Raw genomic sequence first — 26,259 nt, forward strand, 5'->3', positions numbered from 1 at the left:
AAACGTAGTAGCAAACAATATTAAATATAGTACAGCAGCAGCAATGTACAGCATCTTATGCTTATTTGTCATAGTGTGTCTAAAAAAGATGAATATAGAGGGAATTATTTGCATTTATATTAGTGCTGTGAAAAATAACGCGTTAACTCAGTTAATTCAATTACAGGTTTAACTAGTTGTTGTTTTTTAACGCATTTAACGCATGCGCAGAATGAGCTTCCAATCCGTCTGTTGTTGGTCGTCGGGACGAAAAAAAAGTCACTTGCAAAATGAACTTCCAATCCACCACTTCAATCTGAACTATGTCCGCTCTCATGCAGACGGTCTGTTCATCGGTAATGATCCTTCCGCAGGTTCACCTACGGAAACCTTGTTACGACTTTTACTTCCTGTAGATCAGGGTCTCAACACGTCGATCGCGACCTGCCAGTCGATCGCGGCGTAGTGTCGGTAGATCGCATGACATTAAAGAGATTGGCCCGCCCCCTGACATGTTCTCTATAGCACGTCTTTGTTCTTTTATTAAACTAAACGTCTGTTGTTGATCGTATCTCCACAGCAGCATGTCATTTCTGTCTCTTCGCGTTGCGTTAACACTTATCGATCTCCGTCTCGCGCGCCACAGAGCTCCGTGCGCGCGCATCGGGACCGAGCAAAAAAAAAGTCACTTGTCAATCTGTCCCCGTGTCCGGGCCGGTGAGGTTTCAGCTGTGCAGCGGTGTCCCCGCCGTCCCTTTCATCACGGCCCAGTTCATGAAGAAAACCCACACAGTCAGTTTGCCTCAGCAGCTGCTAGAGCAGGGGTCTCAGACTCGCGGCCCACGGGCCAATTGCGGCCCGCGGAACGATATTTTGTGGCCCCCTGCCTGAAATCAAAGCTTGGTGTTAGTGCGGCCCGCGCGTTTTTTTCTCACATGCATCTGGGCGTTTTCTATTTTTTTTAACACTTGTGGGCTACCATAGCTCAGGCTCGTGACAACAACGCGAATTAGCAATTGATCACTTGTAACATATTTCGGGACTGTCACCGAGTGGAGGGAAAATATATCCTGTCACCCAGTGCTATACGGGTTTTTTCACCCAGCCCCAGTCATGTCTTTTTCTAAACCTGCTGTGAAGAGAAAAGTTGGCGATGAGCACAAACAATTTCAGGAGAAGTGGGAGACGGAATATTTTTTTGTTGAGCACAGGGGTATCTCAACGTGTCTAATATGCACGGATAAAGTTGCGGTGCACAAGGAGTATAATATCAGACGACATTACTCAACTAAACATGCTGAGGAGTATGCAAAATACCTGGGAGATGAGCGAGAGGACCGGGTCGCCAGACTTAAAACATGTCTACTGAGGCAACAAGATTTTTTCAAGAAAGCAAGCAAAGAGAGTGATGCGGCTGTCAAAGCTAGTTACGTGGTGAGTGAGATGATCGCTAAGGCAGGAAAGCCATTCAAAGACGGCGAGTTCATCAAACAGTGCATGTTACAGGCTGCAAATATAGTCTGCCCGGAAAAAAAGGGACAGTTTAGTAATATTAGCATGTCAGCCAACACAGTGGCAGAGCGCATTTCTGACATGTCAGGAAACATTTACGATCAACTGCGTGAGAAAGCTAAACATTTCCATTCATTCTCACTCGTTCTTGATGAGAGCACAGACGTCACTGACACTGCGCAGCTCGCAATATATGTCCGTGGTGTTGATGATAATTTTGAAGTGACGGAGGAGTTGCTCACAATGATTCCAATGCATGGCCAGACCACCGGTCAGGAAATATTCCGCCAGCTGTGTGATTCCATTGTGGATGCCGGCTTACTATGGAAGCGTTTTGCTGGAATAACAACTGACGGAGCGCCATCAATGACAGGGAGGAAAAATGGACTGGTGGCACTTGTTAAAAAAAAACTGGAAGAGGAGGGTGTGGAAGAGGCCATCACTCTGCACTGCATTATCCACCAGCAGGCCCTTTGCAGCAAATGCCTGAAGTTTGACAATGTGATGTTTGACGTTGTGAAATTCATCAACCATATCAGATCCAGGGGTTTAAAGCACCGGCAGTTTCGCGCTTTTTTGGAGGAAATAGATTCAGCATATGAGGACGTGCTCTACTTCACCGAGGTACGTTGGCTTAGTAGGGGGAAGGTATTGAAGAGGTTTTTTGAGTTGAGAGCAGAAGTGAAAGCCTTCATGGAGAAGGATGGGATGACTGTTCCTGTACTAATTCCCAAATGGCTAATGGACTTAGCTTTTCTGGTTGACATCACACAGGAGCTGAATGTACTTAATAAGAAGTTACAAGGCCAGGGCCAGCTTGTAAGTGCTGCATATGACAATGTCAGAGCATTATCCACAAAAATGGTATTATGGAAAGCCCAGCTTTCCCAGACAAACCTCTGCCATTTCCCAGCATGCAAGGCACTCATGGATTCAGGCACAACATTCAGTGGTGAGAAGTATGCTGATACCATTGGAAAGCTACAGGATGAATTTGACAACAGGTTTGCAGACTTCAAGACACACAGAGCCACTTTTCAAATTTTGCTGACCCTTCTCTTTCGATGTGGAAGATGCCCCTGTGCTTCAGATGGAGCTAATTGACCTGCAGTGCAATTCTGAACTCAAAGCCAAGTTCAGAGAGGTGAGTGGAAAAACAGACAAGCTTGGACAATTTTTGAGAGAATTGCCCCCCACCTTCCCTGAGCTTTCCAGGATGTTTAAGCGGATCATGTGCCTTTTTGGCAGCACCTATCTGTGTGAAAAGCTCTTCTCCACAATGAACTTTAATAAGTCAAAGTTCAGGTCCAAACTTAAAGATGACCATCTTAAAGCCATACTGAGGGTCTCAGTTGCTTCCTCCCTCAAGCCAAATGTGGATCAGCTGTGTGAGAGGAAGCGTTGCCAAATCTCTGGCAGCAAGGAGTAGGAGGAAGTAAGTTAAGCTTATGTTCTGAAGAACCGTTCATGTTCTGCACGTTCGGACTTATTAGTAAAGATTGAGAAGATTGGATCAGTTGTCAGTTTTTTTTTAAATACTTGAAGCCTATGTTCTGATGAACCGTTAATGTTCTGCACGTTCTGACTTATTATTAGTAAAGATTGAGAAGATTGTATCAGTTGTCAGGTTTTTTTTTAATACTTGAAACCCTTTTTTTGTGGAATACTTGATGCGGCCCAGCTTCACCCAGAGTCTACCTCCAGCGGCCCCCAGGTAAGTTGAGTTTGAGACCCCTGTGCTAGAGGAAGACTAGAGGCCTTTAGATTGTATCATGGTGGAGTTAATGGTTGACAAACAAGAGAAAAATGTTCTGTTTAACCCTCCTGTTACCTTTACATTTACTAACATATTTTACCCTCGGGGTCAATTTGACCCCAGTAATTAAAACCTCCAGAAAATTATTAGAATTAATATTGCTTCCCAAGTTTAAGTGTGAGGTACTTTATGTTTGTTTGTTGACTACCTAAATAGCCCTTTAAATAAATACAAAAGTTGATATTTCTTATATGTTTGACACAGTGAAAAACAGCCTTGGGTCAAATTGACCCCAAAGAACACCGACATTAAACATTGAATGGGGTCAAATTGACCCGAAAGGTAACAGGAGGGTTAAACATTCTGTTTAGGATGAAGATGTATTAATGTTCCATATGGAAGAAAAATGCTAAATAACTGCTGAGTTGCAGCACCATTGTATAGAAGAATGTATAAATGTATATATCCGTCTTGTGTCATAAATCTCTATGTTCTCACAAAATATACCGAGAATATCGGTAATATGTGATTAATCATGATTAATCCACAAAAACCTTTGATTAACCCGATTAAAATTTTTAATCGTTTCACAGCCCTAATTTATATACATATATATAGCGTATGTGTGTATACATTATCAGCATCCATAATAGAAATATGAGCTCTGATCGATCGTAAATAGGAGAAGGCTGAATAACTGATGCTTCTGATTGTCCATCTGATGATTATTAATATATAAATTAACAATCACACGTATGCATCTAATGTTATTTTAACGCTATAATCTTCTGTATGGGGAAATTACCTTCAAATTGAACTGTTACAGTTATGGCTCATGACGCAATATTCTGCATGTGGTACAGGAATATGTATGTGATGGTGCATGTACAGAAACATGTATGTGATGGTGCATGTACAGGAAAGTGTATGTGTGCATTATGGAGTTATTTCAGTACTCACTGGTCATTTTCCATCTTCGATCAGATCTTCATGTCCATAGTTCTGCATCCGGCAGGTGAATTAAGAAGCTCAGGGGAAAAAACAGGTGGCTCAGAGCTCTTTGCTCTCAATCAGCCATCATCTTCCTCATCATCTTCCTCCTCAGGTCTGCTGCTGAATGAATAGTCCTGCAGAGTTTCTCCAGTGTGGTATTTGTTATCTCTTGTGGTTTGAATGCAATTTCCTTTAATATTTCTAAAGGGACTCACAGTGCTCTTATTGCACTATAAATAATAAACCGTGACGTCACAACAAGCCCATCGTGATTGATGGTATTTAATAGCTGTGCAGTTTTTTTTTCTTTATAAAACGAACTTTGTTGTGTTTTTTTCTCTGAGTCTCGTTCATTTGAGCCTCAGCCTGGAAGATTCTCCGCTTTTAGGCAAAGGATTTACTTTTCTTTAAAAAAAAAATTCAAAGAGGAAATTAAAAAAGAACAAATATAGAACATAGAAGTTCTGTCCAATAAATTTTAACAAAAAAACAAATGATGGAGGATTCTACTCCTGAAAAAGATAATCCCTCCTCACACTAATCCTTCACATCAGTACCAGCCATGGTTAATACAGCACGGGTTGTTTGTTTGTTGTTCCTCCGGTATCCCCCCTCACCCCGGTTGTTCACATCAGCCCTCCAAGGATTTAACGCGCGTTCAGCGCGGAAAGGTGGAGAAGGGAAAAAAAGGAAAACGTGCGGAGGCTCACGAGCCCATTCACAAATCCGTGCGCGAGTTAAAATAATTGTTTTTTTAATCCAGCAATCAGGGGGACAGGGTGTGTAGCCTCATCATCATCTCTGAATTAAAAAGAAGAAGCGGATTATTTCCACTGTGAAATGATCGTTCCGGAGGGAGCCGGGGGAAGAGGAGGAGGAGAGAGGAAGAGGCTAAAAAAAAGAGGGTTTATTCACCGCAGGAGAGTCAACTTCAGCGAGCGGAGGAGGGGAGAAGCCCCGGGATCAGACCGCAGCATCCCGGCCGGATGACAACAGAGGGAAGTCCTGAATCCCGGTAGGAGGAGAGAGCATCCTCCCGCTGCAGCTGAGTCCCTCCACACAGGCAGGCAGACAGACAGGCAGGCAGGCAGATAGACAGACAGGCAGACCGACCCAGCTGATTAGTAAACCGGACTCCGGACTCCTGATGGGGACCCTCCCAGACCGCCGAGTCTCCTCTCAGTGACGTTCGCTTGCTGGTTCTCGGGCTGTCAAGCAAAGAGGCGTCAAGTTAACACCGAGCAGATGATCACACCGCGTTTCCGGTCTCTAAAAATAAAAAATAAAAGGCATTTTAGTGTGCTGTACAATAAAATACACAATATACAACTTGTACTTGCGCTGTACATTTCTCCGCTAAATACAAATTTAAAAAATGAGTGGAAAAGGACCAGAAACTGAATAAACGTACTGTGTTGTAAATTACTGTCATCAGTTTGTTGTTTACAATATGTATGTTTATGTTTTTAATATATATTTTATTCTAGAATAGAATATACACTTTTATTAATCCCCAAGGGGAAATTAGTTCTCTGCATTTAACCCATCCTTAGTTATTAAGGAGCAGTGGGCTGCGGTGAAGCGCCCGGGAAGCAACTGGGGGTTCAGTGCCTTGCTCAAGGACACTTCGACTTGCAACTAATGGGGAGAGCGGGGATCGAACCCACAACCCTGCGGTTGCAGGACGGCCCTCTTACCCCACTGAGCTAAAGCCGCCCCCAAAGATAAGTAGTTTAAGATAAATATTAGACCATACTACACGTTTGTCTTTTACTTCGTTGTTGCCTATCGGTACTTTTACTTTGGTACGTTTGGCTTAATATTATTGTAACAGGTACCGAACCTGCTGTCAAACTTCAAGCTTTAATTTTGAAGGTCAAATATCTCCACTTCCGGTTTTGTTGTGGAGGGGAATGTCACGCGCTTGTCGCAGTTTGGATTAGGGAGGTAACCATGACGCACAGAGAGAAAACACCCAGCTCCGCTGGAGAAGACGCACGACCGCTAAGCATGCTGGGACATTGAGTTTTTCCCGCTTTTCATAATTTCTTTTCAGTGAGGATAAAAAATAAGAAAAAACTATAAATACCCAAATTATCTGTGATGTTGAACGAGAAAGAAATTCAGAGGAGAGAAAGTTAATGTTAGTTATAAAACACATTTAATTACAAATAAATATATATATAATAAATATAGCTGCAAGCACAAGTGTTGACATACAGTATTATACAATATTTACATCACATAATCTGCACCTTAATCCCCACCACTTTATCTTTTGTTGTCACAAACACAATCTGGTATTTTACCTGATTTCATTTCCGGCATTAGATACATTAGATTTTTGCATTTTCTGTATAATCTTAAATGTGTATTTTGTTATATTTGCACTCTATATATCCATATATTTGCATTGCATCCGCTGCACAACGTGTTCCCTCAAGTCGAATAAAGATTTATTTTATTGTATCTCATCCCAAATTTAGATATTCACCAAAATGTACAGATAAAACCCTGAGAAAAATCACATCAATCATTTCTGATATTTCCATGAATTGATTGTTGCTCACATGTTGCCACCGAGACATGTATTGTTACTTTGTCCTCAATCTTGAATTTTTACAATATTTAACTCAAGAAACTTGTAATCCATCAATTATATAGTTAAAGACTTTATTAATACAAAGAATCACATTTCTGCTCATATTTGAAGTTTGCTTTCCTTTCTTATTGTTACCAATATGTCCTGTTTGTTTGTTTTGTTTGCTGTCCATTTTTGTTTTGTTTTGTTTGTCACTGTCTCTTGTCCCCATGTAAAGCCTATTTGTGTATTTAGAAAATCACTATATAAGTTAGAATTATTGTTATTATTATTATTATGTAATGAAAATATGAAATGTAATGAAGATCGAAGTTCCCTTTGGTGATTTTTGTTGCAAGTTTCAAGTAAACTTAGACACAAACAAGTTATATAACTTTTCTAAAAGAAATGTGCAGGCAATTATGAAATATAAACCTTTTGGTGCATCCTTGAGAAAAGCAAAGATTCCGAGTGAAATGTTCAGAATAACTACACAACCGTCTCCTCTTTTCAGAAAACACTAAACAAATTGAGTTCTAGTTTAATCTCACAGGAATCATAATACAATATTATGTTATATGAGTGTAAAAACACGTGTAATGGGTTTATGCTTTGTAGCACTGGAGACTGAAGTGGGAAATAAATACTGCAGAAGATCAGATGAGTTTCATTAAAATGGAGCACCGGGGAACGACTGTGTGGGCCGGCTCAGATTCATCTGTTGTTATGTTTACCTCTCATGTAATAATCAACACCCAACAGAGCTACAAACATGTGAGACAAACAACAACAGGAACTCGAGGAGATCAGCTCCCGCCGGACCGTCTAGAAACTCAACTCTATAAACTCAACTCTATAAACTACTCCATGGATATTCTGTTGGAAGCTGTTCCTGTTGTTTTTTTTGTGCTGGGTTTTTATATTCAAAACTAAATTCAAAAGATTATTAATTACCGTAATCTGAAGAAATACAAAAAAACACATCACAACAACAACAAATAGGAAAGATTTGTGCAGGAAGCTAAACACACGAGAAGAGTCATGTGACAAGTTTAATGGATTTGTATGAACGTATTATTGTATTTATTTATTTGATTGTGAATGCTTTTGCTATTTTTATTGTTATTGAACTTTCACCGAGTCAAATTCCTCGTATGTGTAACGTACCAATAAATTATTCTATATTCTTCAACTTCTCCCTCAAATCCTCTGACATTTTTTTTTTTCGGTGACCCTTTGGAAGAGCCCCGATCCTTAGGTTACAAGAAGTAGTTTATGATATATATTCGACTATTCTACACTTTATTATTGTACATTGTTGTTGCATACGCAGTGTAAATAAAGTTTGAATCACGTGTTTTCTCTTCATAGATTGTTTGTGGAGCAACAATAATTGATTGCACCTCATCTGTGATGCTCTGGGTCTGCGCCACCACCTGGTGGCCAAAGCACCACATTACACCACAGACAGATACAAGTTATTTAAGGCTTCAATTATTAAAGCTGGTTAAACCAACACATTAATGATAATCTCCTTTACTTAGTCATTTCTACTTACTATTTCTTTATATTATTCCTACTTGTAGTGGTATTTTACGAGAATTAGAATAGTTTAAAACAGAGAAAATGTTAATAAAATATCTCTAATTAGTATTAATTGCATTCATTATTCTTCTCGTTCTTTTTATTATTTAACTGGTGTACATTGCATTGTTCTTTCCCATTGTAATATATGAAAGTCTTATTATATAATTATTTTCATTACTATTACCAGGGGGTGATTTTCCTTCTATTATTAGTCGTATTATAATCAGGTATATTATATAGTATTCAACAAAAAAAATGTAAGTCTTTGAGAATTATGAAAAGCGCTATAGAAATGTTATGTATTATTATTATTATGATTAAAGTATTATTTATTTAATACTATTAGCTCATGCACCTCTAATCCTTTCAAAGAGTCCTAGATTACCTACCTGGGCTGATTGGGGCCTTGAACCTCAACCTCATTGAACCTCACATCAAGACCCACATGAGACCCACGAGAGACCCACATGAGGTCCTGGTGGAGGATCCTCTTCCCTCGTCGTCGTGTCGGACTCCCCCTGCTTCTTATCAGTCATTCATTTTCATAGAGAGTTCTGAGCTCGTTGGGCTCACATGTGGGTTTCTGCTGGTTGGTGGAGGAGCTGTGGCCAGACGTCACATTCAGTAACGCACCTTTAATGTTCCTATTAGCCGACTATGAAAGTATGTTCAAGCTGATTTTGCAGCAATAATCAATTGTTCCGAGTTCCTCAGTGTCTGTACGGCTCAGGACGATCGTTTGACATTCATCAGTTATATTTTATAGCTACGTCTCGGTCCGTTTATAATGGGAGTAGAGTGTGGATTAGTGTGGCAGCTGCAACAGTCCAATGATGAATGGGTGCATGCAAAATAAATGCAACTAATCTATAAATCAAAAACTCAATTAAATGGAAACCTCATCCAACAAGGAATCAGCAACATACAGTATGTATCCATCACTCTACAATTTACTTTCTCATAATCAATGCAATGTGGAATTTTTATTTTTAAATGTACTTAGTTAAAATGTACAACTGCGTATGTGTATATATATATATATATAAGATATTTATATATACATATATTAATTAATACATATTAATTTCATAATTTAATTTATATATAAATATATATGAATTTTAATATAAATATATAGTGTATAAATTAAGTGAATCAAAGTAAATACAATTTTTAAAAAAAGACAAATTATATTATAACTTTAGCCACAACTTACACGACACATTGTTTATGCATTCGTTTTTTTTCTTCCTGGTGGCAATGTGCTTCCATGGAGGGAAAACGCGAGCAGAAGCTAACTAGCGTTAGCCGGCGTGACAGACAGATGAGGAGGCGGGTCTTTCTTCGTCTAGAAGCTTTATTGATAATTGTTTACATCTCACAATGCATTCCACAAACACGACTCCCAGCTGGAAGCTTTTTATCATCACAATTGAAGTATGAAGTTTGTCATTCACAATTATACTTGCATAACAAAGAAATGCTTGAAAGGTTTCCCAGTCACATCGAGTTGTAACTTCATTAAGATATTTGTTCCACAGACAGTATGTTTTTTATTATTATCCCCATTTCGTTTGTTTTTTTCCTTTTCACTTTTTAAAATATTTAAACTGGTGTGGATGAATGTAAACGTATTTCTTCCAGAGGTTTTTATTACTAGACAGCTGCAAATTACATGGAAATAACGACTTTGAAGAAATTAATGTATTGTTTTCGTCGGGCAAAGGTGTTCTAGGCGTTTCTAGCTAGAGTTACTCAGAAGCAATGACATTTTTGTTGTTGAAATGGTAGTACCCCTAACCCCCCGTCCACCCTCCCAACGATGTTCACAAATCCGTCACATCCGAGGCAAAACCACGCCGCAGGTTACCGAGGAAACGAGCCCGAAGCTTTAGGGACACAATGGTGTTTTTAAGTTAAACAGCTAATTCACAAAATACTTCCAACTCCGTAATCATAGCAAAAAAACAAACGGGATATACATACGAGCGCTGCCGAAAAAAAATCCCTCTCGTTTCCTCAAAAGTGATGGAGGTAACCCCGAACTCCAAGTCAATCGACTTCCCACAATGCACTGGGTGAGGAGAGGTTTTTTTAATTTTTTTATTCATAGATTAAAAATGTGTTTCTGTAAATTTGCAGAAACTCAAAGAAATGGACATTTAAAACTTGACGTGAAATAAAGGTGAACCATCAAGCCGACCTCGGGGTCACGACGTCTGACCTGCTTCAGCTTTTCCAGAAAACACGAAAAAGGAAAAAAAAGGAACTGGAAAAAAAAAGTGTTTATTATTTTTAACAAATAAAGTTGGAAGGGCTGCATCCACGCCAGACCCCTCCTTCATATCAGCCCCCCCTCCCCCATCCATCTCTCCTCTCAGGACTTCATGAATCCAAACGCCGACTCGTCGTCACTTCACTCGGCTTTGCGCTTCATGCCGGGGACCTTCGCCTGGATCCTGGAGGATGAAAGGAAGTTTAACTAAATCAATATCAATTGTTTCAAAGACAAGCATTTATATATAAATAAAAGTAAAAACTTTCAAAAATATTAAAATATTTTAAATATATTATTCTTATTAATTATCAGATGTAATAATTAGTTATAGATCAGGAAAACATGTAAACTTATTTAGATATGTAGAATCTTTTTAAAAAAATATTATAAAATGTAACAGTTATTGATACATGTGAATGTATTTAGATATGTACAATAAAAAATAAAAAAAATTATCAGATGTAATAATTAGTTATTGAATGCATTTAGATGATATGTAGAAGCTTTTTAAAAATTGGATGAAAAGTTTTGAACATTTATGGAGGTAAATAAAAATAATAAAATGGTAATGAAATAAAGTCAAGCCTCTCGTTTTGTGTAGTTTCGACTATTAAAATAATTCCCCGGACTTCCACACGACGGGTCACATAAAGCTTGGCACAAAGCTGAAGAATACTTTATTATTATGTTATTATTACAGAGAAGAGCTCAGATTTAGGAAAGAAGGACCCACGACTTACTTCCCAACGACGTCTTTGACCTGGTTGCTGACCAGAGACAAGTAGTGGTCGATCTGAGCCTGAAGACACAAAACAAGTGTCACAGAAAAGTTCTACATTCAACATTGATATTCATATTGAAGTAAAAGTACACGAGTATAATCATCATTATGAATGACACAATGTTAAAAAGTTGAGGGAAAGTGTCTCTTTGGTGGAACCGGCAACCGACATTGAAGTGTGTAATGTATTTTATGACCCTGTTATGAATCTTAACAGGTAAATTAACTAAAGCCGTCAAATAAATGCAGTGGCGAAGAAGTGTTAAGTAGCATTAAATAAAGTATACTTGTTTAGAAATACTTCACATTGGTCCTTTGTAAAGTACTGGTTCTTAGTTACTTTCCACCACTGCACTTAATGAGACAGTTTGTGATGTTGAATAAGTGGCTCTCTACATCCCTGCTTTGCTCCTCACAACCGTTACTATATACTGTATTTATGATGTAAAAATATATATAATACATGTATAATATTTATGATATAAAAAAAGTATACAATACATTAAGAATATAAAAATATATATAATAGATCTATAATGTTATACTATAAAAATATACATTACTTATATATATATAATAGATCTATAATAGTTATACTATAAAAATATATATATATACACAATATAAGCTAAACGAATTGAAAATCATTTTTAGACTAATGTTTGTATATTTATTGACTCAATCACTAGTTTTTACAACACAGGTGCATTTTTAGATAATTGGAAAATAAAGTTAAATTTATATGAAACCATTATAGACACACCAGCAAACAGCTGTCAGACTAGTAGCAGACAAGAGTTTGAGGTTTAAAAATATAAAATAAAACATGGCTGGTGAGACTGGTTCTGATCCATGATGAATCATTGGTGAAGACTCACCTGGTGTTTCTCATAGACGATCGGGCAGCTGAACAGTCCGATCAGAGCTGAAGAATAGGAATGAGAAGATGACATTATGTGACCAGTTTTACTGCCAGCTGCTTCCAGTTAGTCCAAGTTAAAACTACAAATCTCACTCAGAGCAACTCAAAGACACGTGATGCAAGTCGGTGTAATTCTCTATTCCACCACTAGAGGGAGCCAAAGTAAGATTTGTTTTGTTCCTCACCCAGAATAAGAATAGTGAGCCCGTTGAACAAGGAGCCGACGTAAGTCAGGATCCACATCAACCCGGCAAACTGCAGAGGAAGAGATAGATAAATAACCATTATAAAAAATTACAAACATGGATAAAAAGGAAAAAAAGAAATGAAAACCGTGCCTTTACATTTTTTTTTAGCAATGATTATTCCCAGTGGTGCTTTACTTCAGTAACTCAACATTTGTACAGTAGAATTTTTTTTATTTCATGCGACTATTCTTTTACTATTAAATTATTATTTTAACTACATCGCAGAGAAAAATATTTTACTTTGTGCCACATTAATTTTGCAGCTTTAGTCCATTTCCAGATTGATAAAAAAATCAATTATGTATTTTATAGATTTATTAGATTATAAAACAATTATATTTTATTCTGAAATAATTCAGCATAATCACTACTTTACATATTTTGGTACTACAAGTACATTTTTATGCCAATTCTTTTACTTAAGAGTTCTAATGACTTTAACTTCTACAAGTGTATTTCTACTCTATTGCTGTGTTGAAGTACTTTTGATTACTCCTTCCACCAACAACGATCGTTTAAGACACAAGTGGGAAATAAACCGCTCTGAATAAAGACCATTTAGTAGTATCTTCTCAGGAATGGAATTAATTAAGTTCATCAAGTTATTGTCATTAATTAATCAGAAACACATTTATATTCAGTGAACCTTAAAATAAACACTCAAGGAGTCAATCTAAAGCTGAATCCATCTGAGACGAGTCTGTTTCTCTTTATATAGAGTCCAAAATAACCGACACCGAACAGAAATATCTCAGCGGCTATGTTGTTTTACATAACGGACTCTGTTTACGTCGAAATGTAATCATCATTCGTATTCTGCATAGAAACAATTGCTGTTTATTACAAACTGGGTTTTATTTCCATGAGTCAAATATTTTATTTTATTTTTAAGTGAAAAGAATTGGGAGAAAATATCTGAAAAATGCCCAAGACGTTTAGTTTATTGAGATATATTTTAAAAAACACGTTTGAGGGGCTGGAAAATATTGGAAAGTTGTGCTTGATCAATCTTTTTATACAATAAATCAATTATCAAGAACGTCGACGACTCAAATAATTGTCACGAATATGTCACCTTGTTTCAAGATCCACGAGTGAAATGTTATTATAACTTGTGAAAATAAGACATTGTGATCAAATGGAGTCCAGTCAGAACAATAAACACCTCGATCTAATTAAATATATTGATATCTTTTGGTTTTCTGTCCATTTGATGGTTAAAACAAGATCAGGATGCAGCCATCTTGGTTTAGTAAAACTGAGCTTTAAACCCTGAAGTTAATATAAATGCTTCCAGTGCCGTCATGTAATGTGCCAACGAGGAACATGGACACATGGAGCAGAGGCGCCCAACATGGCCGCCACAGTGTGAAGACCCAACACGGTTACGTCAGAGAGATGCCCGACCGGACGCTTGAGGGGGAAGAACGTGACATTTTAATGACCCGCTGGTGTGGATGTAACCTAGCAACAGGAAAATAATTTAGGAGGCAGAAGAATAACAAGAACATTTAACATAATGCATCAAGTCACGCACGCTTGAAATCTGTTGAGAATATAAAAAATAATGTAAAAAATAAAAGTTCCAGACGCGCAAACTTCCTCCTGATGGGATTAAAAGAATCACTTGCGTGACCCTTTAAGGGAAGTTCCTCTGCGCTGCTCTCAGATCTGTATTTGGACTGCAGGTTGGAGGGTGCAGCGAGGTGACGACAGGCCTCAGACAGCTGCACAGCTCTGATAGCTCATCCGTTACCCACACGGATCTAGACGCACTAATCCACTGGAGGCAATACCGATTAACACGGCCGAGCTGTCAGAAAAATAAAAACGCTGACTGGAAGCACGGGCGGTCCCAAAACAGTTAAATTAAAGCCAACATTTAGTGTCCGAGAGAAGCTTGGGACAAAGCGGAAAGCTTAAAGAGCCAGTCGGGTGGAGACAGAATTACTCAGAAGTAGTAATACCACAGTAAAGAAACACTTGTATACTACTGGGTACATTAATTTATTATAATAAAATCATGAATTAGTTGATTATATTTTGTAGAAATAAATGAAATCTGCAAAGTAAAGTTATCAAATAAATGTAGTCGAGTAGAATGATAAAGTAGAACGAAATTTAAATATTAGATTGAAGTACAAGTACATCAAATTGTACTTGAGCACAGCCCTTTAGTAAATGTAATTAGTTACTTTCCACCACTGCTAACAACTAAACTCCAGCAACAAGCAGGGTGCACGGTTTAAATTGACATCAAGTACTAAACACTTAAAACGGACCCTTTAACATTGTATAAGACCCGTAAAGCATTTTCAGAGATTAATAGAATGTTCTGGAGGAGATCGTCAGGTTTTATGATGTTTCTACCCTCATTTATTCATTTCCATCCCATCACTCCGCGTCCCAGTCGCCTCACCTTGATGGAGTCGATCAGGTCCTCGACCAGGAACAGGCGCCTCAATTCACAGATGCTCTTGTTGAGTTTGGCCAGAGCCAAGTTACTGTATTTGTGGACCACGTCCTCGGACAGCGCCACGTCCTGGTCCAGGTACTGCCTGGGGGGGGGGTTACAGAGCGGACACGAGGATGAGGAGACTCTATGCAGGTGTAAAAACGGGTTAAAAGCACAGCAGGGTGTATAGAAATCCTCTTGTAACGTGAACGATGATGTTTAGTGTGTATTTATGGAACGTAGACGTAGCTGCTTGCACATGTAAATATGAAAACACAAAAGCATCACAATACTAACTTAAAGGAAAGTAAAGGACATGCGATGTAGGCCGGACACGCATCATATCCTCAGCAGACGGACCAGAGCGCCTGCAGCACTCACTGATCAGGAATTAATCAGGTCATTGATTTTTGTGATGAGATTGGCCGAGTTTAATCAGACCAGAGGTCTTCAGATGCTTGATTTTACATCCTAAGCTTCTATGCATGGTATTTCTACATTATTTTGAGACTCATTTAATTAATTCCTGGTATTCTGCATTATTATTACTTTAGAGCTGGCTTCTTGCTCCCAATATTAGCTGCTCTGCAATCAACAATGTTGGGCTGAAAAAGAAAAGAAATGTATTCATGTGGGCTGAAATTCTACCGCGGTGGCGTTCTATGGAGAGATGCAGCGACTTGAACCAGGAAGGTGGAATATCAGCCCAACATAGTACGGCCTATAAAATCCTGGTTTCGACCCTCTTCAATCTAACCACCGAGCAGACGGCCCGATTCGATTGCATCGATGGGGTTCAATAATGATCAAAGGGTGACTTTGATTTTCTAGACTGGGAAACAAAATGTAGATCCAAGATCAAATGGTTACTTCTCAGGTGATGCAACCCTGAAGAAATGTCGACAAAAGGATGGATGAAATCATGTGATAATCAGGCCCAAACATATCTGATAAGAGAGTCCGAATTATACCGTTTTTAATCACGATGAACATTGAAGGAAAGAAGAACATAAAGACTAGTGTAACACTTTATTATTCTCTACCCTCTCTCGCTGGTACTCACTTGAATGGGTGCCCGTCATCAGACTTCTGGATGGCCTGCAGGATGCCTTTGTATATCCGGAAGCAGATGGTGACCGAGAGCAGAGCGAGGCCGATGTAGGAGCCGACGCTCACGATGCTGCACACCGTCAGGGAGAGGAGGAGCAGCAGGGCGGCGCCGAACACCACACCGGTGGTCTTCACATCACGCCAGTAGAGGAGATCCACCACTGCAGAGCGAAGAAGAGGAGGAGGGAGGGTCAGTGACAAACATCCAGAGAGATGTGACAGTTTATGTCCTCAAATGAGGCCTGGAGGTTGTGCTGCATTTAAGCTTTATTTAATATTGAGATGCAAAAAAAATTACATTTTCGTAATATAAATATAAGTGTACTTCAATTGTGCTGCACTTCTGGGTTTGAAACTTTAATTATGGAACTCTATGCTTTTTATGTTTCATAATCTAAGAACAAATGGACCTTTGATTGCCTACATACCCAACGACCCGATTGAGTGAATCCCTTGAAAACTGCATGACCAGTTTTATTCAGTTAATCAGTCAATTTCCAAAATGAGAACAGATCAAGGAGTTTACACCTTTACGGAACAGCATATATATATATATACACACACACATGCAGGGGAATTTTAACCGCTTTACAATAAATGCCTCCCAATGGTTACCAGGTGGACTCAAGTACTGTAGTCAAGTAAAATGTTGAGGTATTTGTAGCCTACTTTGAGTATTTATATTGTATGTAACTTCCAATATACAGCTGTATTTAAGAATTAACTTGAATTATGGGATAATCAACTAAATAAGTGCCATAAATACCAAGAGCGGTAGCAGTATCTAAACATGGGGTCTCTCAGACGGATGGGTACTGCAGGGAGCCCTTGGCTCTCCAAGGACCCACATAGACTGGAGGTGGTGAGTGGGGATCGAACTGTCCCGAGAGACAGCTGAGCTCATGACCTGGGTCTTGCACCGAGCGTGCTTATATTTCAACAGGGAATTCCAGGCAGGTCAGTGGACAATTTTAGCCGTGAAGGAGTCCTGGGTTTCCTCCAGGCTCCGGCGTCGCTCACCGCTGACACATGCTACACTTGCGTCAGACCGCATGCTGGAATCTGACAGCTTAATGTTTCCGCTTTGCTTATTGGAAATTACAGTAAAAGAGCCATCGCATTACATATAAAAAAGGTTCACTTTCAAAATCAAAAGACACGAGCCACATCTCAAAAACACAATGCGGCTTCTACTTTAGAGACCCTGGATCGGATCAGAGTAATAGACCTCCATCTGTAGCAGCGACGATGTGATGTGTGAGGATACTGGAGAGGACTGCAGTGAAAAAATACCACTCGGCACAAATCAATAGTTCCAAATATAAAACCGCCCTGAATAATCCGCAAGGTCGAGCATACACCCAGAGATAAAGAGTGTTTCCCAAGCAAAGTAGCATTAAAATGCAAAATGAGGGTGCAGGTGAGCCGACGTACAGAGAGACGGTGGCCGGTGCTCGCCGCCACAGACTGACCATAATATGTTTGGAAGCTGACCAGATTATTCAAAAGCCAACAAATGGGCTTCACAGGCTGAAAATCTAAAATCTGATTTGCAAAGTGGACAAATACAACAGACTGCAGGACACGACAAACACTTCTTGCTGCTTCTCAAATATAATATAGGCTGCTTCTCTCTGCGTTACATCAGTGCATCTTTAGGATCGATGCCTTTGGACTGCTGGACGCATAAGGAACATTTTCAAGACTATTTTTCACTATTTTTAGTTTTTAAAAAGGCGTTATTTATAACATCAAGCCACTAGAGGCCGCACTATCCTGCTTTCCACTTGCTAGTTCCATCATGAATGCATGTAGAACTACAATCCTTAACTTTTAGTAAAAAGTAGTTTAACAGGATTAGAGGAGATTAAGGAAGAAAACAGAGGACACATATTGCATGTTAGCTCACCCCTTGGTCTTGCTGTGAAGTTACCTAATAAATGAGATAAACCAATGACAAGATCGCTAAAAGTAAAGAAAGGAACACCTAACCCGAACATTTTCAATACAGAGAAAGGTAAAAATTTTTTTTTTAAAAAGCCATCTGAAAGACGTAACCTTAGCTTCAGATAAATTAACCACGGCCATTGGTAAAAACATTTTGTAAATCTTATAGGGAGAGAAAGAAGAAAAAAAAGGTCAGATTCAAATCAATGAAAATAATTGTTAAATGCTCCCTGACTTAAATATATTATAACAACGTGAATAATATCAGTTGCTTTACAAATAAATGAAACATTAAAAACATGCTCCATTTTTTTGAATAACCTGCACCTCAATTATTTTATTTATTTTGAAAATGGACGTTTTTTAAAAATAAAAATGCATCTCAGTACTGCTGCTGTTTTAATGAATGGCACAAATAACAGAGCTGATGCTTTCCACTGATTTTGGTCTGGAATCAGTCGAAAGCATCAGCTCTGTTATGTGGTGCCATTCCAGAAGCAAAATACACTATAATCAAAATAAACATGCTTCATGCTAGTGTCGCTTCGTAAAGCGGGTGTGTACATGTGGGCGTTGACAGCCAGCTAGCACGTTAGCTGGCAGCTAGCCTCCCCCTCACTATCGCTCTGTGTGGTAGCTGTTAGCTTGGCAGTTTTGACTGACGTGTTGTCTGCATGTGAAGACAAGGACAGAGCAGCACGCACGAGGAGGGGCAGGTGGGTGAGGAGGAGGCAGGAGGAGGTGCCGCGATCCAATCGTGGCAGCCTGGCTACATATGGTAGCAGGCGTGCTAGCATGTCGGAGCGCCGCTAAAAATAGACTCTCCGCATCACAGCTAGCTAACCCTAAAACCCCGTGTTTATTAAAATCACCAGCCCTCTCCACAACATGGCCTCGAAGCGTTGAATTGTATTATCCTCCCCCTCCGGGATGTTAGTCCGGCAGCCCGGTCATCACCGGAGGGACCAAACGTCAAAAACCCGTCCAGCAATGACCTCCGGAGACGGCCCCGATCCGCCTCTCTCTCTCCCGGTACATACGGCCGCGGTGCCCGGTGTTCATGCAGACGCTCAACCAGCAGCACAACCGTGCGCAAAATGCGGCGCGTGTAAAAAGCGGAGAGGGTGGGTCGGTAAACAAAAGATTAGGACCAGACTAACCCTGTTTGGCGTCCATCTTGAACCTCCGTTAAGCATGCAGCGACACGGCGGCTGCGCCTGGCTGAACGGTGAGAGACCGAAGCGAGAGAACGAGGGGAACAAGAAGAGGAGGGAGAGGAGGGAGGCGGACATGCGCAGCTCGGCCTCCCTCCCTTTGAATGCACGACTGATTGCTACATAATTGGGTTCTGCTGAATGTATTCATAGGCGTTTTTAACATAACGTTTCAGCTCCATGACACATCCTGAAAAGAGGAAAATTAAAGAGAGGAAAATACCCGGATGTACATTTTAAGAAAATGAGGCCAAAAAACTAAAGATGGACAAAAACGATCATGTATCTTACGTTTAACTTATTGTAGTGAATTTTAAAGTAAAATAAACAAAATGTCATGTTCACGTGGGTAGCAAATCATTACTTATCTGTTGCTTTCCCTTCAGTATGATCCACATCAACAGATTTGACATCAACTAACATAATCAATAAGCAACTATGAATTAATTCAGGGTGAGATTGTGACAGCACAATGTTCAAAGTTCGACGAGGCGTGTATGTTAAAGGCCGTCTGTCACCATGCAGAAGCCGAGTTTAAGGATTATGACAGCAGCGGACAGAGGAGGTGGTGCGTTACAAAACCCTGGCTGTAAAAGGACAACCAGCCACAGAAATGCAGAGCAGAAAAGATAAAGTTAGGAATTCAAATCCAACCCGCAGTAAGAGAAGAAAGGGAAACTGTGCTTCAGTTAAATATCCATGAAAGGAACTGCCGGCTGTCTAGAAACACCAGGTGCTTGCCCTAAGTTATATACATATATTATTGTCTTTAATATCACTTTAACACAAGTGGAGTGAAGGCTAAAAAGTCAAACATCCTGGGATTTTTTGAGGCTTTAAGTAATCATTTAATACTAAACATATTGTCGATAAGTCACATTGTACTGCATGTCCCGAAGTTTTATATTTGTGCGCTCTAGAGAGCATAAACCGGTGTTTTGACTGTAAAAGAAACGCTGAAGGCTGCAGGACACAGAGACGTTCTAATACCTGCAAAACTGGAACAACAGTCTCACCTGTAGGCTAATCGTTGAATACCTGAGCAGGAAGCCATCTGCATGCGAGCGGCTATTCAAACACAGGTCAGGGAGTCATTTCCCACGAATGATAAAAATATAATAACCTACAGAAAAACAGACGGACATGTATCGATCAATATTATCTCATTGCAGATATATCGGCCGGTGTAGCGCTATAAGGCGTCACATTACACATCGAGGATCACACTGGGGGATGTGATGTACATTACATGTCATTTAGCTGACGCTTTTATCTAAAGCGACTTACACTCCTGTTACATTCACACACCGTAGACGCAGCTACAGGGAGCAATTCAAGGTTAAATGTCTTGCTCAAGGACACATCAACTAGTGTGGGGATTGAACCTCCAACCCCCTGATTGAAAGACGGACCTGCTACCCACTGACCCATAGTCACCGTAATCTATCTGTATTGCTGAAGTTATGTAATAAAAGTAATTATATCATTAGTAAGATCAGGGAAGGCAGATTATCCACTCAATTGAGAAGCTGGAAACACACTTTTGTTTTTACAAATTTGCTAAAAGAAAATTACAGACTAATACTCTCAATCAATTCACTGATTAATCATTTCAGCTCTAGTCACTGGCAGTCTTTAACAAATAAATATCGGATTATTACTTTTAATCGTCTCTCGGTGGCTAAAATCTGCTATAATTTTTAAGGCTTGCTGCGTTCTGTCTTTCGTTTGGTCTTTCTCTCGGTGACTGCCGCAACATGAAGAATAAATGAATAATGTTCCTCATTCCCAACGACGGCGTCCCTCACGCTGAACCATATCACTTCACTACGATTACAACGACTTTACAAACACGTGCTCAGACTAAAAATATAAAAGTGCTTATTCACTGCCGGCCTGGCGGAGTCACACTAAACCCTCCTGGCAGAAACACAACAGCCTCTTTCAGTGGAGCCGCGGACACTTGGTGGTCCTTTCGCTCGCCATCTCAGCCAAGCTGTGTGTTATAAAGCATAGCGTACACACGCACAACACGCACAACACAACACAACGGCTTCAGTGTTGCGATGAGAAGCGACCGACGGCACTATGATGCAACGACGGCAGGACACATGAAGATCAGCAGACGGCGAGACTTGGCATGTGATGAACTGCAATGTTATCCCCGTTCCATTTTCTAAATAACTATATATATACACATCGTGTTAAAGCCCCAACTAAACGCTATGATGCAAACATCACACTTATATTGAGAAGACGACAGAAACAGCTTCATCAAAAGGAGGCCTGGAGAACAGCTGCATCCACCTAATAATGGACTAAACAGCTGCTTTAATCCCTCAAGAGGGTGGAACATTTAAAACCGTGATACTTCACCCACACAATGTCCATTTGAAACTCAGTTAATCACCTTGTGCTACCTTGAATTCTTATAGAAAACTGTGTTCAAGAAAAGTGAAGGACAATATAACTATATTTCATATTTATTTAACCATTTAAAACCCTTCGGACTCATCTGAACTTGCAGACAAGTTGTGTGCATGCGCGAGATGGCAACACCTTTACATTTCAGAAGCTAAAAATGACCTTTTTACTTCAGAAATTAAAGTATGAACCATTATAGTTGCTAAATAATTTTGTTGTACAGGTCTTGAATAAAATGACCGATGACAGAAATACATAGTTTCTGTATAAAATACTTTGACTTTACGTCCAAACATGACACGAGTGGCAGTAGCACAGTTTGATCCCTGAGCTGTAAAACAGCAAACATGCGGTCGGGGCAGAGAGCTGCCAAACTACTGACCGCTAAGGCCCGACTCTCCTTCAGCTCATTAGCATATCCAAGGCACACTTATCAAACATTAAACTGCCACCTAATGTGACTGGTCACAAATCCCTCCCTCCTCTTCCGCTCTACCTTTGGTCACAGTGTCCGAGTGTCCAAAGGTTCTCTGTGTAGATGCTGCAATCATGTTATCTGTGAGGACTCGGCGCCTCCCTGCACTAAAGATAGAGAACAGCAGATGAATCACAATCAGATACAAATCCCACTGTCACCAAAAGGTAGTGCCATGAATGAATGAAGCAATAACAACTGCCACAAAAATAATCCTAATATAGTCAAATAGTCAAATTCCTGATGCCCCAGGAAATCATCCTGCAGTCCAATTTCATCCCGACATTAAATTAGATTTGCCCTCTTGGTTTCCAAAGCTCAGCCTGCAACATTTGAATTTATGAACCCAACCGTGGGACATGCAGCTGAATGTGCTGCAATGTCTGATCGATTTGGTCAATCGGAGTCAGAGTCAGAGTTCGTCCCCGCTCCAGCGCCAATGTCAAATATCTATTTCCTTCAGTCAGCATGAAAGAAGAGCTGAAACGATAAAATACCCAAAAGCTCTTATGGATGGCTTTTTTCCGTTTAACCCCTAAAAGTTCCCGGCAGCACCAAACGAGGCAGAGCACCAGTCCAACGAGGCGGTGACAGAAAGGTGGAGGTATATATACCCTTCTGCTTCCAGAGCTCGCACTCCTTTTTGTCCATAGAGTTGTTCGCCATGCCGTCCGATCAGCAAACACACATTCCAGACAGAGTTGCACAGCAAGTGGCACTAAATGTGTGTGAGGAAATGTGTGTGGGGGGGTTTGGCTGCAGGAGGAAGGAGGAGGAGGGAGCAAGGTTTCCTTAGGGGAAATGACTGCGGCGAGCGAATGAACGGTCTCCTGTCAGCTGACTGTCTGCTGCCAACGGTCTGACGCAGCAACTATAACCGTCTCTGCCACACCCTCCTCCCTCTCTGATCAGCCCTTTTGATCTGCCTTCCTTCCCTCCCTCCCTTATCATTCTGATCTCCCCCCCCCTCTTTTTCTCCTTCCAAATTAAACCCAACCACCCAATTCTCTTCATGCCTCATCTCACCCCTCCTCCGTCCCTCCTCCTACTCCTCCTCCTGCTGACGAAGCAGGAAGAGGAGCAGGAGAATGATTTGTCCATCTATGTGAAAGTGATTCAGTTGTATTCAATGTACCAAGCAGCATCAACAGAAACCAATACATATTGTCAATTAGAAGTGAAAAACAAAAGCAAAACATTTTCCAGAGGTATGAAAGTCCTGCAATTCACGATCAAAAATTAAATGAGTTTAAAATGTTCTAGATTGATTAACCAACAGTCCTAAAAACACATTTACAATGACATGCAGCAAATATTCACAGTTATATGTATGTCAGTCAACTAATCAGCTGATTGTTTAATCATTTGCTGATTTAAAAAGTTTAGAGAAGATTAAATTCCAGAAAATGTTAATTTGTGGAAAGTTGTTTTTGTAAAAAGGAAAATTCGTGGAGTTCAATCTTTGTCCTCATATCGCATGAAGCAACAAAGCAAAGTAAAAATATAAGTAAATAAGGAGTGAAAGTACAAAAAAAATAAAAAGACCTGAACCGCTTCATGTGTTACTCCTGACTCAACAGAAAGGGGGCTCTGTGGTGCCAGTGCATCACATTATTGTACAGTAGCAGGGAATTAGACTGAATCATCCCTGTTGTAGTCGCTGATTTATTCCAGTAGAGGGCGCAGGTCTCATCTCTACTGCCCCTCTTAAAGCCAAATTCAAAAGGCCCCTTTACTCAGCAGAACACAGATCTTTAAATGTGTATGTGAAGTGATTAAGATGCATTATTTTTCCATCAATCGCAGAGATGCTTCAGTTAAAGTTTCTCTTTTCTCCAGAAATGTGCCAATAAGGTGAAATGTTAAGTGGGATTCTTCATGTTCAGGACTGGGTGTCCCACCGACCTTATCATCCGCTGCCAACAACGTGGCAAACTACAGTTCACAAGGCCGTGACGTTTGGTGGTGAAAGACTATTGCATAAAGTGCAAAGTTTCCGCTGCTTTGTGCTCAGAGAGCCAGAGTGACCTTTCACCGTGAAAACGTTGCACCGCTTCACGATGACACACCCTGCAGTCATTTCACGCCATAAAACTGTTGACTTCAGTTCCATAGATCACTGACGATTCATTATATTGTTCCCTTAATAAACACATGTTAAAGGAGCCAGTCAAGGAGAAGCTGCGGGACTCGTCCCAACAGGCGAAATATTCAAAACCCTACAGCCTCATAAAATCAGAATTGGAAAATATATATGCCAAATATTGCAACATGCTGTATCAATGTTCACGTTTCACCTCAAATGGCTGATTTATTAACGAGTGAGGGAGATATTACCGTAGGCAAGTTTTCCTAACATTTACATGGTTGGCGGTTTAACCCACTGAAAGAGTTGAAAGCTTTCTGCAGCTTCACGGTGCCCGAGGACTCCGATTTCATCTAATTTCTTCAACAAGTTGCTCTATTCAGGATTTGGGGTCAACAGTAAAGTCTAAAGTATTGCTCAAAGAAAAGAAAAAAAGAAAAAAATGTAATAATTCATCAAGTAAAAGTGATGATATTCTGTGAGCAATAATTTAAAGTCTATGGGATTGAAAATACATATTTTAAAAGTTACCTCAATCAATTATATGGAACATTAATGATTATGTTAATAACCAAGTATTGGTCAGTCTAAGAAGTTTGTCTGGTAAATGCAAATTGATTATAGAAAAAGGGGCTAGCCGCTGCAATCGCATTTATAAAAAAATGTCGGTAACTGTTACGTAATCTGAATTTGTAATCTTAACTGTAATTTGTAATCCCGATTGATACTTCGAGGCCCAATACAAATCTTTTGTTGCCATTTGCATTACAAACTGCTGAGCACAGCAATATTAAAGATAAGTAGTATGTATGTTTCAGTACTGGTAGCCTTAGGATACACAATCCAAGCGAGTTGCGGCATGATGGGAAATGTCTGCTCAGTTCACAGCTTTGCACCATAAATTGTGTTATGAAGAACATTTGCTGAGTGGTTTCTGGGTCGGAGAACCCTTTGTGGGCCCGCCAGTGTCGCAATGCAGGGAGGGGAAGGAGGCTTTAATTAACAGGAGATCCCTCAAACACACACACACACTCGGTTAAAGCGTCGCCAGCTCGTCCCAAAGAGTAAAGTCCTACTGCTCCAGTTACACAGGGGCTTGTCTGCAACACTCTGGATGGCGTCTCTCTGTGTGTGTGTTAACTGATCGATATCAGTTTAAATAAAACTGAGTCATCCATTTAAATGAAGACGAAGCAATGTTGTCAGAGAGACAGCTGAGCCCTGAAGAAGGCAGCTTCGAATCTGTCTAACTGAAATCTCATTACATCAGTTATTTCACCACAGTAACCTCGAGGTACATTAAAGACACGGGGGTTTAATACTACTGAGATGATAGATATTAAACTTGCCATGGAAAGTCATCAAGTGGACTTTATCAATTGCATGAATTATATTGACGAAAGTAGCTGAACCACTTCTAAAAAACAACAACACACTAATCCTGCTTCGGCCTCTAATTGACGGTCATCTAAAAAAATAAAAGGGCCCTTTTAAATTCTGAGAGCCCACCATGACGTCTTCATATGTCTTTGCTCTGTCAGATGAACAGTCCAACTCCGAAAGATATTCAGTTTCCTGTGATATTTACCAATTTTGATTTACTGAGCAACTGACACGCCAAATTGTGGCTGTACTTTGGACTGCAAAAAGATGAACTGATTTCCTCTCCTTTGGCCTGAACCTACAGTTAAAATCAGAAAATAGCAATCGTTTTAATTTATGTTCTCGTACATAAACACTACTTAGGATCTAATTAACACATCTAGTGTCGACTTGATATTTCAGAAAGTCTTATATCAAACTACCTGCCAATAGGTACATATTTATAGTGTTCAACACACTCTAAAATCATTTCAGCTGAAGGTATTTGGCAGAGAATTTAATATTCAGGATTCAAATCTGATGCAATCA

At 39.8% G+C, this 26,259-nt stretch overlaps 2 protein-coding genes across 13 annotated transcripts in view; both read right to left on the reverse strand.

Moving 5' to 3' along the window:
• The window catches only part of LOC130207228 (echinoderm microtubule-associated protein-like 6), a 74,149-nt gene extending 68,754 nt beyond the window's left edge, over positions 1 to 5,395 (reverse strand). For 2 of the 3 annotated variants that reach the window (XM_056435731.1, XM_056435728.1), the window contains exon 1: positions 4,208 to 5,395. The gene's annotated coding sequence lies outside the window, so the exon portion shown is untranslated. The remainder of the gene's footprint in view (positions 1 to 4,207) is intronic. The other variant, XM_056435729.1, reaches the window with a different exon arrangement.
• A 4,350-nt stretch (positions 5,396 to 9,745) lies between these two features.
• The window catches only part of rtn4a (reticulon 4a), a 28,792-nt gene continuing 12,278 nt past the window's right edge, over positions 9,746 to 26,259 (reverse strand). For 6 of the 10 annotated variants that reach the window (XM_056435000.1, XM_056435001.1, XM_056435002.1 and 3 more), the window contains 6 exons: positions 16,156 to 16,363; positions 15,057 to 15,195; positions 12,575 to 12,644; positions 12,346 to 12,392; positions 11,427 to 11,485; positions 9,746 to 10,867 (listed from right to left, as the gene is read on the reverse strand). In XM_056435000.1, coding sequence (XP_056290975.1) covers positions 10,825 to 10,867; positions 11,427 to 11,485; positions 12,346 to 12,392; positions 12,575 to 12,644; positions 15,057 to 15,195; positions 16,156 to 16,363 — 566 coding nt within the window. In that variant the 3' untranslated portion in view covers positions 9,746 to 10,824. Of the gene's footprint in view, positions 10,868 to 11,426; positions 11,486 to 12,345; positions 12,393 to 12,574; positions 12,645 to 15,056; positions 15,196 to 16,155; positions 16,364 to 18,111; positions 18,218 to 19,309; positions 19,410 to 22,283; positions 22,365 to 22,759; positions 22,778 to 22,876; positions 23,091 to 26,259 lie in introns of those variants that run through there. The other 4 variants (XM_056435007.1, XM_056435008.1, XM_056435009.1 and 1 more) reach the window with 4 other exon arrangements.

This window comes from Pseudoliparis swirei, chromosome 17, assembly GCF_029220125.1.
Source record: "Pseudoliparis swirei isolate HS2019 ecotype Mariana Trench chromosome 17, NWPU_hadal_v1, whole genome shotgun sequence".
Classification (NCBI taxonomy): Eukaryota; Metazoa; Chordata; class Actinopteri; order Perciformes; family Liparidae; genus Pseudoliparis; species Pseudoliparis swirei.